Raw genomic sequence first — 14,200 nt, forward strand, 5'->3', positions numbered from 1 at the left:
ATCTAGATTTGCCTGTTTTCCCATGCTACTAATTTTTATTGAGATTAAGCCCATATTTTTGCCATTTTGTCATTTTGAAGTATGCATCTGTACACTTGCATGCTGTTAGGTAACCAGCATCCAGTCCCTTTTGATTTTCCTATTTTGAAGCTCTCACCGTGTATTCCACATTGTTATCATCACTGGTGCACCTGGCAAATGGGCTCCTGATCATTATTATCTAAGCTCTACTGACAGCACTGTAGCCCACTCTGCAAATCCCACTGCACCCCAGTTTTATTTCCATATTCCCATATTTTTACACTTTTATCTAAAGCACAAAACACCTACCTTTTAGGCAGTGTCTATTTGTGTCCTCATTTGGGTATACAGTGATAGTTTTTATACTTCTAGATCTACCTTTTAACATTTAATATCTTCATAATGATTTCTTAGCTGTTTCCTTTATTATATTCTAGTGATTGTTCTATGAAAAAAATGACTTATCTGTTGGTCCACCCAGCACTAATGTACAAACTACAAAAGCATAATTCCAGCTCTTTTTCCATCTTGCTCTCGGAGAGGCAGATTCGCTTCTGCCTCTCTTCCCCCCTCTCTCTCTCTCTCTCTCTCTCTCTCTCTCTCTCTCTCTCTCTCTCTCTCTCTCTCTCTCTCTCTCTCTCTCTCACACACACACACACCTCTCACCTCTCCCTCTCCCTCTCTCCTTTAATAAAGCTTTATGCCAAAAAAAAAGCATAATTCCATTCAATGTGCCTGCTTTGTTACTGTCATCTTACAATGGATGAGAGGTTACAGAGGTCTCCCACACACCCTTACTCTCCCCACATGCTTCTTCCCCTCTTATCAACACCCCCACCAGTGTGGCACATTCATATGATGAATAATCAGTCAACTGTATGGACGATCAACATTACCCATAGTTCACTCTTGAAAGAATCTAGTCCGTGAGTTTGGACCAATATATAGGAGTGTATCTACCATGATGCTATTGTACAGCTATTTTCATTCAAGATCCTCTATGCTCTGGCCATTGACAGATTTTTTTTTCCACTCTGTCCATGGTGTAGAATGGTCTTCTTCAGGGAGCTTTGTCTTCTACAAACCTCTCTTGTCATTGCCAGCCTTCATTTACTTTTTACTTGGGGAGATCAGAAAACTGAAGGGGCGAGTGGTTTTTATTAACAGGATTAGATGGATATAGAGTCTGAAGTTAATGCTTTCTGAAAACAACAGCAAGTACTGTTTAATACCATTTAAGATTGTTTAAAGAATTTTCACAGCTATTCACTCACTCAGTCCATACAATAACACCACTGCTGAATTTACCAGCTACACGAGGATATGAGACCTTAGACTAATCAACTCACACCATGAAAGTGAGCCTTCAACTCTATTTCCTGGTACACTAGAATATCTTTATCTATCTTCTATGTCTTAATTCTATCACTAGCATATTATAGTCATCTTTAGCATTCAGATTTGTAATTTTATCAAGCTATTAACCCATAATTAATGTTTTCCAAATTAATTTTTGTTAAAATGGTAATTTAATGATTTTATGATAGAGCTTAACTCAAATTATATTATTTCTTATATATAGTCAGTAATTACTAATTATCACAGATTATAAGGACATTTCTTGAGCATGAATTTGCTTTCAGAAAGCATTACTTTCCAAATGATATACAAATAACATTCTTTCAATTAACATTCTAATAACATCTCACTGATGAGGCTTTTAAAACTGGAAATAACATAAGAGTGATTCTGGAAGAGAGGAAAGCTCACTACTTCACCAATACAATCAGTTTCTTTGAAAAATTATGTAAGGAGACTCATATGCATTAAAACAGAAGGATAAAAAGATATGCTAAAATTATCTGAGACTTGCAAATAAAATCAAACTTACAATGTTCTTAAAACAATGGATAACTATTTACTTATAATAAAAACAAGATAGAGCTATGTCACCAATGGATTCAAAGTTCTATTCACCACATTGCAGACAAGCCTTCCATTGCCCCTACATTCCCAGATGACTGAAGCTCCTCCTTATCCCCTCCCTCTTTGACCAGATGTGACTGGCTCTGACTGACAGGAGTATATATAGTGTAAATGACATTTTCCCATCTGTGTAGACAATGTTCGCTCCAAGAGCTAAAGACCATCTAACAAAAACCCCAAAACCAGGCATGAGAAGCCCCTCTTTTGAAACTTTGGTCAGACTCCTCTAAGAGCCTCCCAAAACATTGTAAGCCATTGCTATTGGCCTCAGTCACCCCCAGTGGTGGAAGATAAGTCCTTATTGTTGAAGACATCATGTACTTCAGACTTCAGACAAAGGACCCAGAAGACCCAAACTGGATCTGATCTGAGACCCTCCTCACTGAGGATTAGCTTTCACAGTACCAGAAGGTATCATGCAAGCTTCCAAAGGAGAAAAGCAACCAACAGTCCTGCCCAACCATGAGACCTAGGAACTACAATAATCAGCATGGCACAATAATTCTGAGAATGCATTAGTGGCACACACACCTTGTTGGTAACCAACAGCTCTCCAATTGGACTTAAAACCTATTCAACAAGAGGAAAAGTGTTCCTGATACTGGAAATCTAGCACTGGCTTGATCCAGGGCTAGTGACATCACAGATCTCAGAGGAGAACCTACAACTGCTACTTTACTGAACCAGCATTGTCCCTACTATATTCTAAACCCTTTTCCTTATACCTACAGGTGAGTGTCATCCTCAGCCGCTGTCAAGGAAACTTCTCTTTGCAAGAGATGAAAGTCACTACAGAAAATCACAGCCAATCAAAGCTGTGAAACCCGGTCCCAACTGATAAACCAACAACCCAGTTCCTTCACACAAGGCTCAGGGATCATTGCTGAAGAGGGGGTAGAAAAATTGTAAGAGCCAGAGGAGTGTAAGATTGTATTTCCTGTGACCATCAGAAATGACAAAGTCTCAGCAACACAGACTAAACCTGACTGCTGGAGGATGACATCAATAAACATGCTGAAGCGGATGGGGGAAAGGGCAAGAGGCTGCAACCGTGCATAAAGAACTACAGGCAACTCAGGAATGCTGAGTGGGAAAATAGTCTTCCCCAGGGAAGAGCATACCAATTAGTTATTCAATATTAAGTGGTCAACTATGAAAATATATATGCAAGTAACATATAGACTGAGCAGTTAGCATTTATATGTTTAGTAATGTATACAAACACACATATGTAACAATTTATGATAAAATGAGGCCATGAATTTGAAAGAGAACAAGGAAGGGTTTATGGGAGGGTTTTGGAGGAAGGGGAAAGAATGAAGAAGTGATGTGAATATATTATTATCTCAAAAATAAAAATATAATTACAGTTCACCTGTAATTTTTCAGTTAAAAAAGATGTCTCCATATCCAGTTGATAATACTAGGTACTAACAATTCAGCTGTTTTCTCTAGTATTTGCTACCTTATGTCCCCACAGCATAAGCTATGGTCAATTTCTTCCCACATGTTTGGGGAGAAATTAAGCTCAGACGGATCACACAATTTGTTCTGGATCTGTAGGTAATGAATAAACAGTTGAAGGACTGATTTGGATTTGGGGCTAGGATTATGTACCCACAACAGTTACAGTTATTTTCCCGCTCTGGGGATTTTCTCTATCACCCTATGCTATACCCTCAGCTACAAGCAAACACACACCACAAAGCGTTTGTTTTCCTTTAGCTTCTCTTTTGACATAGTGATGGTGGCACTCATGCTTCAGAACAGTAGAGAACTATGAAACTCATTTATGAAGTGCCTACTGTTTACCAAGCACTGGGTTAGATGCTAGGAATAGGTTATGCATAAAATATTTTAGTTTCTACAATGATCTCACAAAGTTAAGTATTTTATTTTTTGCTTCCACATTTTCGGTAGGAAATTAAGCTCAAAGGGCCAGCATGATTTGTTCCAGATCTGTAGGTAATAAAGGAGCAGTAGAAGACAGATTTGGATTTGGGTTCGATTTTTTCGCCCATCTTTAAGGGGTAATAAAAGGCTTGCCTCTGTGACTCCATCTTTACAGAAGTACCCCACACTCATAAACATTTTACTGTATGATCCTCCTTGATCTCCTAACCACTACTGAAAAAAAATGTTAAGTGATTAGTCTTTCAGTAGAAATGTGGCCTAAATATTATAGATATTATATACTTCAGTATATATCTATATTAGTCACAATAAAAGTTTACCAAAATGCAATAGATGACTTAGAGTTGTATATGCACATGTAAGCAGTGACTTGTAAGTTTCAAATCAAAGCTAAAAATACCAAATTAAAACAGGAGTAACAACAAACTTCCTCTTTCTTTTCATCTACAGAGTAGAAAAGAAAGAACAAAGATTCTACATCAATTTCCCAGCAATGTCAAAGTCTGTAAAGACCGACTCCTGCTGGAGAAAGCTAGGGAGCAGATCTTTATTCTAGTTGTGTATCTGGTTTAGTGAGCCTTGAGAGATGCAGACCCTCACTGACTTCAAGTGACTTCTCATAAAGCTTTATCGCCGCTTATCCTAAGCCACACGGCTTAGGGTACTGTTTGTAAAGCAGTTCAGGTCCTCCTGTCCCCACCACACTGGAACCATCCCCTTGAGCTGCTTGACCATCACAAACACTGTAGACGCCAGGGCCTAAGTCTCTCAATCGATGTTCTTACAGAACATTGCTACATAGTTCATGCTGAAAGAGTATTTATTATAGTAAGCAAAAACACAAAGATAAGTTAAGCAATACTGCATAGCCTGGTGTGTTTTTAGTAACAATTTCCTAGAATACTTAGACGAACCTGCTGTTTCAAACACTATAAAGCAACGAATAAAAATTCTGTGCCCTCAACTTTAAGCTTTAACGCAAATTTGTTTTTACAGATATGATTCACATATTTAGCTCTAACATTTATCTTCATATTATCATTCTCATTTATTTCTATTCAAATTATGATCAAGGAATAATTTTATATTTTAATTTTACAAAGACGCCTTTTTATGTTACTAAATTATTTTAAGATGCTGTTTCTTCAGCATGAGAATGCCTTTTCTTCCCCAAAAGGAATCTACATCTGCAATTTATAAACAGCTTCTCAGTCACTCCTGTACTCAAAAACCCCACGTATATCTGCTACATTATTAAATGTGTAAAAGATTAGACACAGTATGAGAAATATCACCAAAATGCTTTAGAAAAGCCAGTCTTCTGCAAATATCAATTCTTAATGGGAGGTTTCCTGTCTATCATTAAAATAAAAAGTATTACTTGACTACTTTCAATTTTGCTGAATGCCACCTACTTAGAAACTCACTACAATGATTCAAGATATCTCAATTTTTCCAATGCCTCAGCAATGTAGTTTATCCAAATCCAAGATAAGAACTCTTTACCAACCTCCATCCATCCTTCTGAAGATAACTGAAGGCTCCATCGACAACACTTGCGAAAAACTGTCCCCCTGTGATGAAGAGGGTATTGATGGTGACCAGTCGACCTCGCAAGTTGGGTGGAGAAACCTCGGCGATGTACACGGGCACTGTCATGGAAGCAAGGCCTGCAGGGAAGAACCAAAGCAAACGTGAGACATCCGTGCAAGCTCCATTGTCACTACCCTTACCCATGCTGGGTTAAAACACACACATCGACTCAAGCTTTCACTCCACTCTGGACTCAGGTTATCACATGCTCAAGATTTTGTTTGTGGCTGACATGGGGGTACTGCATATAAGTAAAGACATATGTGAGCTTCCAATCTCTGAATACTGTTTTTCTATACCATTATTTAAAACAATTTATTTTTAGTTTATTTTATTTAGTGAGGTCTTATGTAGCTGGTCATGAAAGCAGTAAGTAAGTAAGAATGACCTTGAACTTCTGATCCTCCTGCCTCTACCTCCCAAGTTCTCCGCTCACACTGTCATTTCAAAGCCCACATACAGAAGTGCATTAGCAGTCCTACAAGGACATTAGTGGGATAAATATGCTTTACAGTTTTACAGACTGCAGATATAAAATTATGTTCCAGAAAAAATGATGTCATTGCTAAATTATTTTAGTCTGTATGGAAATGCAATCAGACAACAGTGAGAATAAAATACTATTCAATAATTTATAACAACTATTCAAAGTCTTTATTTAGAAGAGACACACCAAATCTTTAAATTGGTTTACTGATAAGAATGTTTTATTAAGTCAAGTCATTTAATTGCCCACTCCTATATTTCTGAGGCAGCTTAAAATGATGGAATGTTTAGGAATCTGCAGTTCTGAAAAACAGATGATTTTTTAAATTGATTTTATCGAGTTATATATTTTTCTCTGTTCCCCTCCCTTCATCTCCCCTCCCCTTCAACCCTCTCCCATGGTCTTCATGCTCCCAGTTTACTCAGGAGATCTTGTCTTTTTCTACTTCCCATGTAGATTAGATCCATGTATGTCTCTCTTAGTGTCCTCATTGCTCTCTAGGTTCTCTGGGATCGGGAACTGTAGGCTGGTTTTCTTTGCTTTATGTCTAAAAGCCACTTATGAGTGAGTGTAATGGGGCTGGAGAGGTGGTCAGTAAAGTGCTTATATTGTTATTTATTGAACTTCAAGATTTATGTCTCTAGAGATATAAATCAATCCAAAGATTAGATTGAACATCAAAACTGCACAACGGACCCATATAGAATTGTTTTTAAGGGACTGGTTTGTACTGAAGAAAGCACCTAGAAAACTGACACTTCCAGTCCAAGGGCCTTGCATTTCGGGGCCCCTGAATCTACCACCTTCCATATTCAGTGACAGCTGTCTGAAGTCGGTGACAGCCATACCTGCCCTTCTCAACAAAAGACTGATTGTCAGTAGTGACAGAGATGGACCCAGGGGTTCATGCAGACTGGACATGACCACTAAGCCATCCCTCCCCTCCATTCATCAGTAGTTTCTGTTTCTCCATCACCAACATAAATCACATAGTTCTCTCTCACGTAAGTACTGCAAGCTCTAATCTCTCCCATTGTCTTCCTTCTTTAGACAGAGGCCCACTTCCACCCAGTGTTTTCAACTTCACTAAACTCCCCGATGTTACCACAGCAGCCTGCAACCTTACCAGTTTTTACCTTTTGTTAAATTTTAATTAGCCTTATCCATCTTCGAGTCAGGCAGCAAGAATAAATAGACAAACAACAACAAAACCCTGGAAAAATCCACTGCATTAAGGCAAACATATAAGCAGTTAAGCTTTCCTGGCGCTCCTTGCTCCTTTAGTGCCTGCCAACATGTGTGGAGACACCTATGGTTTAGAAGTTTTACAACGTAAGCAAGAAGGAGTATTAAGCTAAATCATCCCCATCTTAGTGCAGCAGAGACTACTCTAAAATGCCTTCTGTAAAACTGAGAAATAAACGTTTTCAAAAATATCAACAAGTTGATTATATTATCTTCATTTCTTTGATTATGGGACCATCTCAATAAAATTTCATAAATAAGCACTAATTTATGATTGAGAATTTTTCTATACTGATCTAGTTATAAACAATCATTCCATTTCTCAGCCACATAACCCACGAAACATGGGGAATCAGAACCACACATTTAAGCCATACATTCTTGTCTCCATACCGCAGATTTTACAAGACTAGAAATGTAGACATGCCCTCAGGCCTTTAGAAAGTTGAATAGTTTCAAATGAATGCCAGAGTGCTGAAGGTTAACAGATGACAGCTGAGAAAAAGACCAGAGAACTAGAAAACTATAAAGCCCATCTCCACTGAGAGCATGTAATCACTTCACAGAGGACGTTAAGGATGTTATCCCAGGGAATGCAGTGAGTCAAAGAACCTAGCAGGGGTCAGAGCCCAACTTTAATGGCATACACTAAACTAGCTTATCACCACAGATGACAGTGGGCTCAGGTTTCAAAACCCACCATGCCAGTTACAAGCTGGGTAAGTCAATAAAGTTATTTAACCTCTTTAGGCCTCCAATTTCTCATCTATGGAAGGAGAAGATTAAAAGTCCTTCAAAGAGATTGAGAAATCTCAATGGATTAGCAGGGTAAAGCATTTGAATACAGAAGGTAGTCAATACTAGCCATGATCAGACAGAAGTACAAGATAAAGTCTGAGATAGCCAGACTCAGAAGTGCCCTGCGAGGCATGCAGCAGGCAGTAAGTATTGCTCCCTGAGAATGCTGGAGGTATAGGCTAGCTACATGTAGTGTTCCAGCAGCCCGCTTGTCAGGCTTAACTCAGAGTCTGCCAAGACAGCTTACCTCTTTCCTTCTTCCCCCCTGTATGGGAGAATCTGGTCTTGTCAGCTTAGATTGCATATTATGTCATTCTAGACAAAAAGAAAATGTGGGAGACAGAAAAATATATGAAGACAAAATAAACCTGATTTGTGGAGAGAAGTTCAGATGAAAAAAAAAAAGACAGAAGAAAGTTTTAAGGAAGACACTTGGGATGGGTCTGGGAAAAAATTCAAACAAGAACTCAGCTTTGAGGGTGGATGTGGGGGTGACAGATTTTGAGAGCTGCTAAATTACAACCTATTTGCTGTTCCATGCAAGGCCCAGACTGATTTTCAAGGGCTTTGGATGCCTTTCAATTGCAGGACAACATTTCTTTAAGTACAGCTTCAAACTGAGACTAGGGTAGGAAAAGCTGGAAGTCACACAAATATGCAGGGTTCCAAAGGTGACTATGTGAACAATACACCTAATTGTGATAACAGCAGTAGGTCACTCTCAGAAAGGACATTTGAGAAGATTGCTGAGAACCACATCATGAAAAAAAAAGTCTGTATTTAGGGCACTGTTGGATGGAAAGTCAGACGGTGAACAGTAAATGGTGCCTTACCCCTGATTATCACAGCATATGCCTAAAAGTTTCCCTATCAACAGGTATTTGATAATGAAAAGCAAATACAGAAAATGACACAAAGTTCGGTTTCGTTTTTCAGAATATAACACAGATGCTAATGTCAAAGTGGTTTCAGGGGCTCATGTCGTCAACTTTTCTTCAATGCTATTTAAGGATGAAGGGGCACACCTCTGCTGAGAACATGATCCTGAGGAAATAGCTCAGAAACATTTTATCTTTGAAGAATGCCGTCTCTCTTTTCCTTCCCTTCTCCCTGCAGTGTGATTTCCTGCTACCAGGTAGCATGTTAAAGAGATCAGATCAATCTGTAAGAAAAATGGGAACTGAGTACAGTGAATTGTCTTGTTGTGAGCTAGAAAAATTGTGAACATACATCCAACTGCTCTATGAAACTGGAGAATGAGGAACTTGATGCTCACTCCACTCACTGTGTTCCAGTGGGCATACAATGCATGCAAGCCCTGCCAATCAACAGTCTGCTATTAGTGAAACAACCCATGCAAGCAGCTGATTTATGGATTCCCAAGCATAAAGCTCAGTCCTAAAAAGCCCCAGGCATTTCAGTTATTATTAAGTTACTCTAAAACCTATTTCCACTCTTCAGAAATAAATAGCATCTGTCCAGAGACAAATTCTCACCGTTCTAATGAAGGACTGCTGAGTAAAACCAGCAAATGTGAGGGTCTGTCGGAATCACTATTATGTGTTTGTATAACTTAACTATAGATTTCAACAAACCACAAGAGCACTCAAATAAGCAATAATTTTATTATTCGTACACATCTGTTGTAAAGACAGTATATTGAAGCTCATATTTCTGCCCTGTTGTAACCCAAAGATAATATCCTAAGAGTTCCAAAATTAAGAGGTAGAAGTTTCTGAAATATATATGTGAATGAGGCAAAATTTTAAGGAGCATTCTATGAAAAATTTTATTTTTCCCTCTATTTGAATTTATTAACTACATAGCATCAATATCTAATACAATATCAAGTGATGAGATGAGCAGGCCTGGATCCTACATGGCTAGCTTTACACCCGAAATAACAACACACAAACTGTATTCATTTAAACACTGCCTGGCCCATTAGCTCTAGCCTCTTACTAACTAACTCTCACATCTTGCTTAACCCATTTCTAATAATCTGTGTAAGGTGGTGGCTTACCGGGAAAGATTCAGCATGTCTGACCTGGTGGCTGGCTTCATGGCGACTGTCTCACTGCCTTCTTCCTCCTAGCATTCTGTTCTATCTTCCCCGCCTACCTATGTTCTGGCTTATCAGGCCAAGCAGTTTTCTTTATTAACTAACCAATGAAAGCAACAGATAGATATAAGACCCACCTACATCATTGCTGTGTGTGTGCTTATCTTATATGTGCACATATTCTTGTGTGTACACATGGAGAGGTCGGAGTGGAGGTCTGGTGGCAGGTGTCTTCGCAGATAGCTCTCCACAGTTTTTTTATTTTTGAGACAGTTTCTTATTCTAAAGCTCACCGATTGGCTAGATTGACTGGTCAGTAAGCCTCTGGAATCAGCCAGCCTCTGCCTCCCCAGCACTAATAGGAAGGTATGTACCACTACACACAGTTTCTTTACCAGGATACTAGGGACCCAAACTCAGGTTCTCAGCTTATAAAGCAAGAATGTTACTAACCAAGTCAACTCCTCAGCTCCCTCATTCTAATGTTAATAGTCCAAATGAAATATATGAAGTTAACTTGAAGAGTTACATCAAACATCAATATCTTTCTAGAGTAAATATAACCATAGAAATCTATGTTGGTATTATTTCCTGGTGTTAAAAGCTTAAATTCTTAAAAAGATAAGGATACATGAAAGGAACTTGTCATCACGCTTGACTTGAGAAGCATCACCGAGACACCGCACCTGGGTCACCACTGTGCAAGAGCATCCCCAGCAGCAAGCAGACTCACTACCTGCGTAGAGGGGACACAGAAACTGCCTTCCACAAACTGCTGGAAGCCCTTTCAAAGGCTTGAGTCAGAAACATAAGCAATTTCATAACCAAACAGCATTAGCAAACCCTGTTGTGATAGATAAATACCCATGAATCACAGCGGTATCTCAGCATGATAAGCCATGCAGCAACTAATTAGCTTCTGAGAAGTGCCTAAGCCACCTCCCAATAAGAATGCTTCTGGAATGACGATCGCAGTGGCCTGAGTTCATTTCTAAAACCATGGCTTTATTGTCTCTAAAGATGGAGCCTTAGTAAAAAGATGCAGGGTTCAAGGGAAGAGGCATCTTTAGAGCAGTTGTGACCAGCTGGCTTTTACACCTTCATTCTTCTCTACAGCTGTGTCTACTGTTACCAGGTGACTAGCATGACTTAGGATTCAGTTTTAGTTTTTTTCCTAAGAAGACGCAAAAGATGTGCAGCAACTTCCAAATATGCCTGGACCTACATATAACACCAAATGCTTATAACAGAGTCAGTTGTGAGAAAAGACTACCCCTGGGGATACCTTACAAAATTAACTTTCTAGAGTGTCCAACAGCCCCTAACAAAATATTATATACTGATCATCAGCAACTCAACTGTATACCATCTCTCTCACTTGTTCTTTTCAAAAATCCAGTGTGTGTCGGGGCATGGGGGGGGCATGTGTTGCTGTGCATCTGCCACAGTATGCATGTGGAGGTAACTTGTGAGAATCAATCCTCTTTTCTACCATGCGAGTCCCAGGAGATTGAACTCTTATGTATAAGGTATAGGTTCATGTTCAGCTGACAAAAACTAGCAAGCCCAGATGAAAAGGTGCATGAATACCTCAAGAATGTGACAAGTTGACTGACCATGCCCATTTCATGATCCAGATTATTAACCCCTAGAGCGGGACCCTTGGTTACAACCCTTTCTTGGGAACGACTTTTGCCATACAAGAGCTCTGCTTCTTTCCTGTCTTTCAATCAGTCACCAGTAATAAGATCCTTTCTAAAACGCACCCTCCAGTTGTCCCTGAGACTAGTGTCCCTTCACGTTCACTAGAGAAAAGAATGAGAAGTTACTGGCCTAGGATGCCTTTGGTGGCCATGCCTTTTCCAGCAACTTAGTTCCCCCAAATTATGGCTCACTTTAACTGAGAAGGGCTCCATTAACTCGCAGACCTCAAGTTTTCCCATACTGATGTAGAAAGATGAAACGGCAGCAGGTAAATGGATATGACAGGCATAGCTAAAGAATGTCACAGTCTACACTTCTATGTCAGTGGCTATCCTCCTTGCTAGGACCAAATACCTAACAAGGAATAAATTGTTCAGGGCTCGCTGTTTGAGTGGATACAGAATAGACAGCAGGGAGAGAGGGATGCTGGCACTTCATCCTTTCTTTAATGCAGTCCTGGGTCCCGGCCTATGGAATGGAACTGCTCATGTTCAGTATGGATCTTCCGTCCTCTACTGATCCAGAGGTCTCTGAGATCATTCCAAAGCCAGTCAAGCCGGTAATAAAGAAAACCATTGAAATTTACATTTCCAAAGGGTAAATCAACTTAATGCAAGCTACTTACATTTCTGAAAGTTTTTTTTTTAATTTCCCCTTTTTTGGCATATTGGAAATAACGAAATCTTTCAGAGATTTACTTTCTTTAGGTAGTTACTAATTTTTAGCTTGATCTTGTATTTTATGAGAAATTCAAAATGTAATTTTCTTACATATTCGTTTTCACGAAAACATGAAGGAAGTACTGTTGTAGTTTCCTATAGCCAACCTTTTATTGCTGCTAGAATTTATCTATTACGTCACAACTGACTTCTCACCAACAAGAACAGAGAACACCTTGGCACTTGTGCCTCCTTGGTGCCGAGGAAAAAGTGCCACTCCTCTGAAGCTGCCCTGGGCAGCTCCTGACTTCACCCTTTTACACGCTCTCTGCCTCTCCAAGTTCACTTGCGTCCCTATCCTTTCATCAGGCTTTGAAAACTATCAAGAGGAGCCCTGTGCAGAGGGTGAAGACATTAACTGCTAAGCCTTATAGAAAAAGGAACAGCTGGCAGGCTCTGCAATCCTTCCTGGTAGACCTTACTTCCCTGTATTAACTAACGTGGAGCTTTGTCCTAAACTGTTGTGAGTTCCAATGCGCAGAAAAGTATCACGCCTAAACAGGACTACAAACCCTGGAAGGTCAAGTTCTATTGTCATGCTCTGGAGAAAAGGAGGAGGAGGAGGAGGAGAAGGAGGAGGAGGAGGACGACGAGGAGGAGGAGGAGGAGGAGGAGGAAGAAGAGGAAGAAGAAGAAGAAGAAGAAAGAAGAAGAAGAAGAAGAAGAAGAAGAAGAAGAAGAAGAAGAAGAAGAAGAAGAAGAAGAAGAAGAAGAAGAAGAAGAAGAAGAAGAAGAGAGAAGAAAAAAGGAAGAGGAGGAAAAATGGGAGGAGAAGGAGGAAGAAAAATGGAGGAGGAAGAAGGAAAAAGAGGGTGAGGAGAAAGAGAAGTAGAAACAGTGTGGTGGTGGCAGTAGTAGCAGTAGGAGTATGAGCTACGTGGTGAGGGCATGGGTGAGCACACAAGCCTTTTGTCCTGCTCCTCCCCTGCCTCCTCATCAACTCCTGAGAGGTCCAGAACCACCTCAAGGTGCACCTACAAAGTAAGTTGCTCTGCCACCTTATCAAGATTGCTAGCTTTTAAATAAGTGTCATTGCTTCCTGCTATCTGTGGGGTACAAAATACAGGTTTCTTCAAAAACTGAGACCCTGACCTATTCTGGCAACACTGGGAAAAATAACTGTGAACCTAGATTTGTGAAGCCGAAAGGAGACAGACAATCTGTTTCCAACCCAGGGTAAAAGGCCTACAATAGAACGATGATGATCTCAAATGGATCATCGCAGGGTTTCTGATGCTGTGAAGAGACACCATGACCATGGCCGCTCCTATAAGGAAAACATTTCATTATGGTGGCTTACAGTTCAGCACATCATTCTACTGTCATCATGGTGGAACACGGCAGCGTGCAGGCCAGCATGGTGCTAGAGGAGGAGCTGAGAATTCTACATCTTCACCCACAGGACACCAGAAGTGAAATGAAACTCTGGGCGTGGCTTGAGCACACAGGAGACCTCAAAGCCCAGTCCCACAGTGGCACACTTCCTCCAAATAGGCCACACTTATTGCAACAAAGCCACACCTCCTAGAAGTGCCATTCCCTATGAGCTTATGGAGGCCAACTAGAATTCAAACTGCCACATGGATAATATAAGAATAGAGATGTAGGAAGGATTAAAGAGCAAGAAAATGTAGGAAAAGTATAACAATCCATAAACTGCATTAGTGAAGA

General features: G+C 39.9%; 1 protein-coding gene across 1 annotated transcript in view; it reads right to left on the minus strand.

Annotated features, from left to right (window-relative positions):
- Slc2a13 (solute carrier family 2 member 13) overlaps window positions 1–14,200 on the minus strand; it is a 287,252-nt gene that overhangs the window by 223,948 nt on the left and 49,104 nt on the right. Inside the window, exon 2 of the mRNA XM_038343507.1 lies at window positions 5,432–5,591. Coding sequence (XP_038199435.1) covers window positions 5,432–5,591 — 160 coding nt within the window. The remainder of the gene's footprint in view (window positions 1–5,431; window positions 5,592–14,200) is intronic.

Source organism: Arvicola amphibius, chromosome 9 (assembly GCF_903992535.2).
Source record: "Arvicola amphibius chromosome 9, mArvAmp1.2, whole genome shotgun sequence".
NCBI classification, from domain to species: Eukaryota; Metazoa; Chordata; class Mammalia; order Rodentia; family Cricetidae; genus Arvicola; species Arvicola amphibius.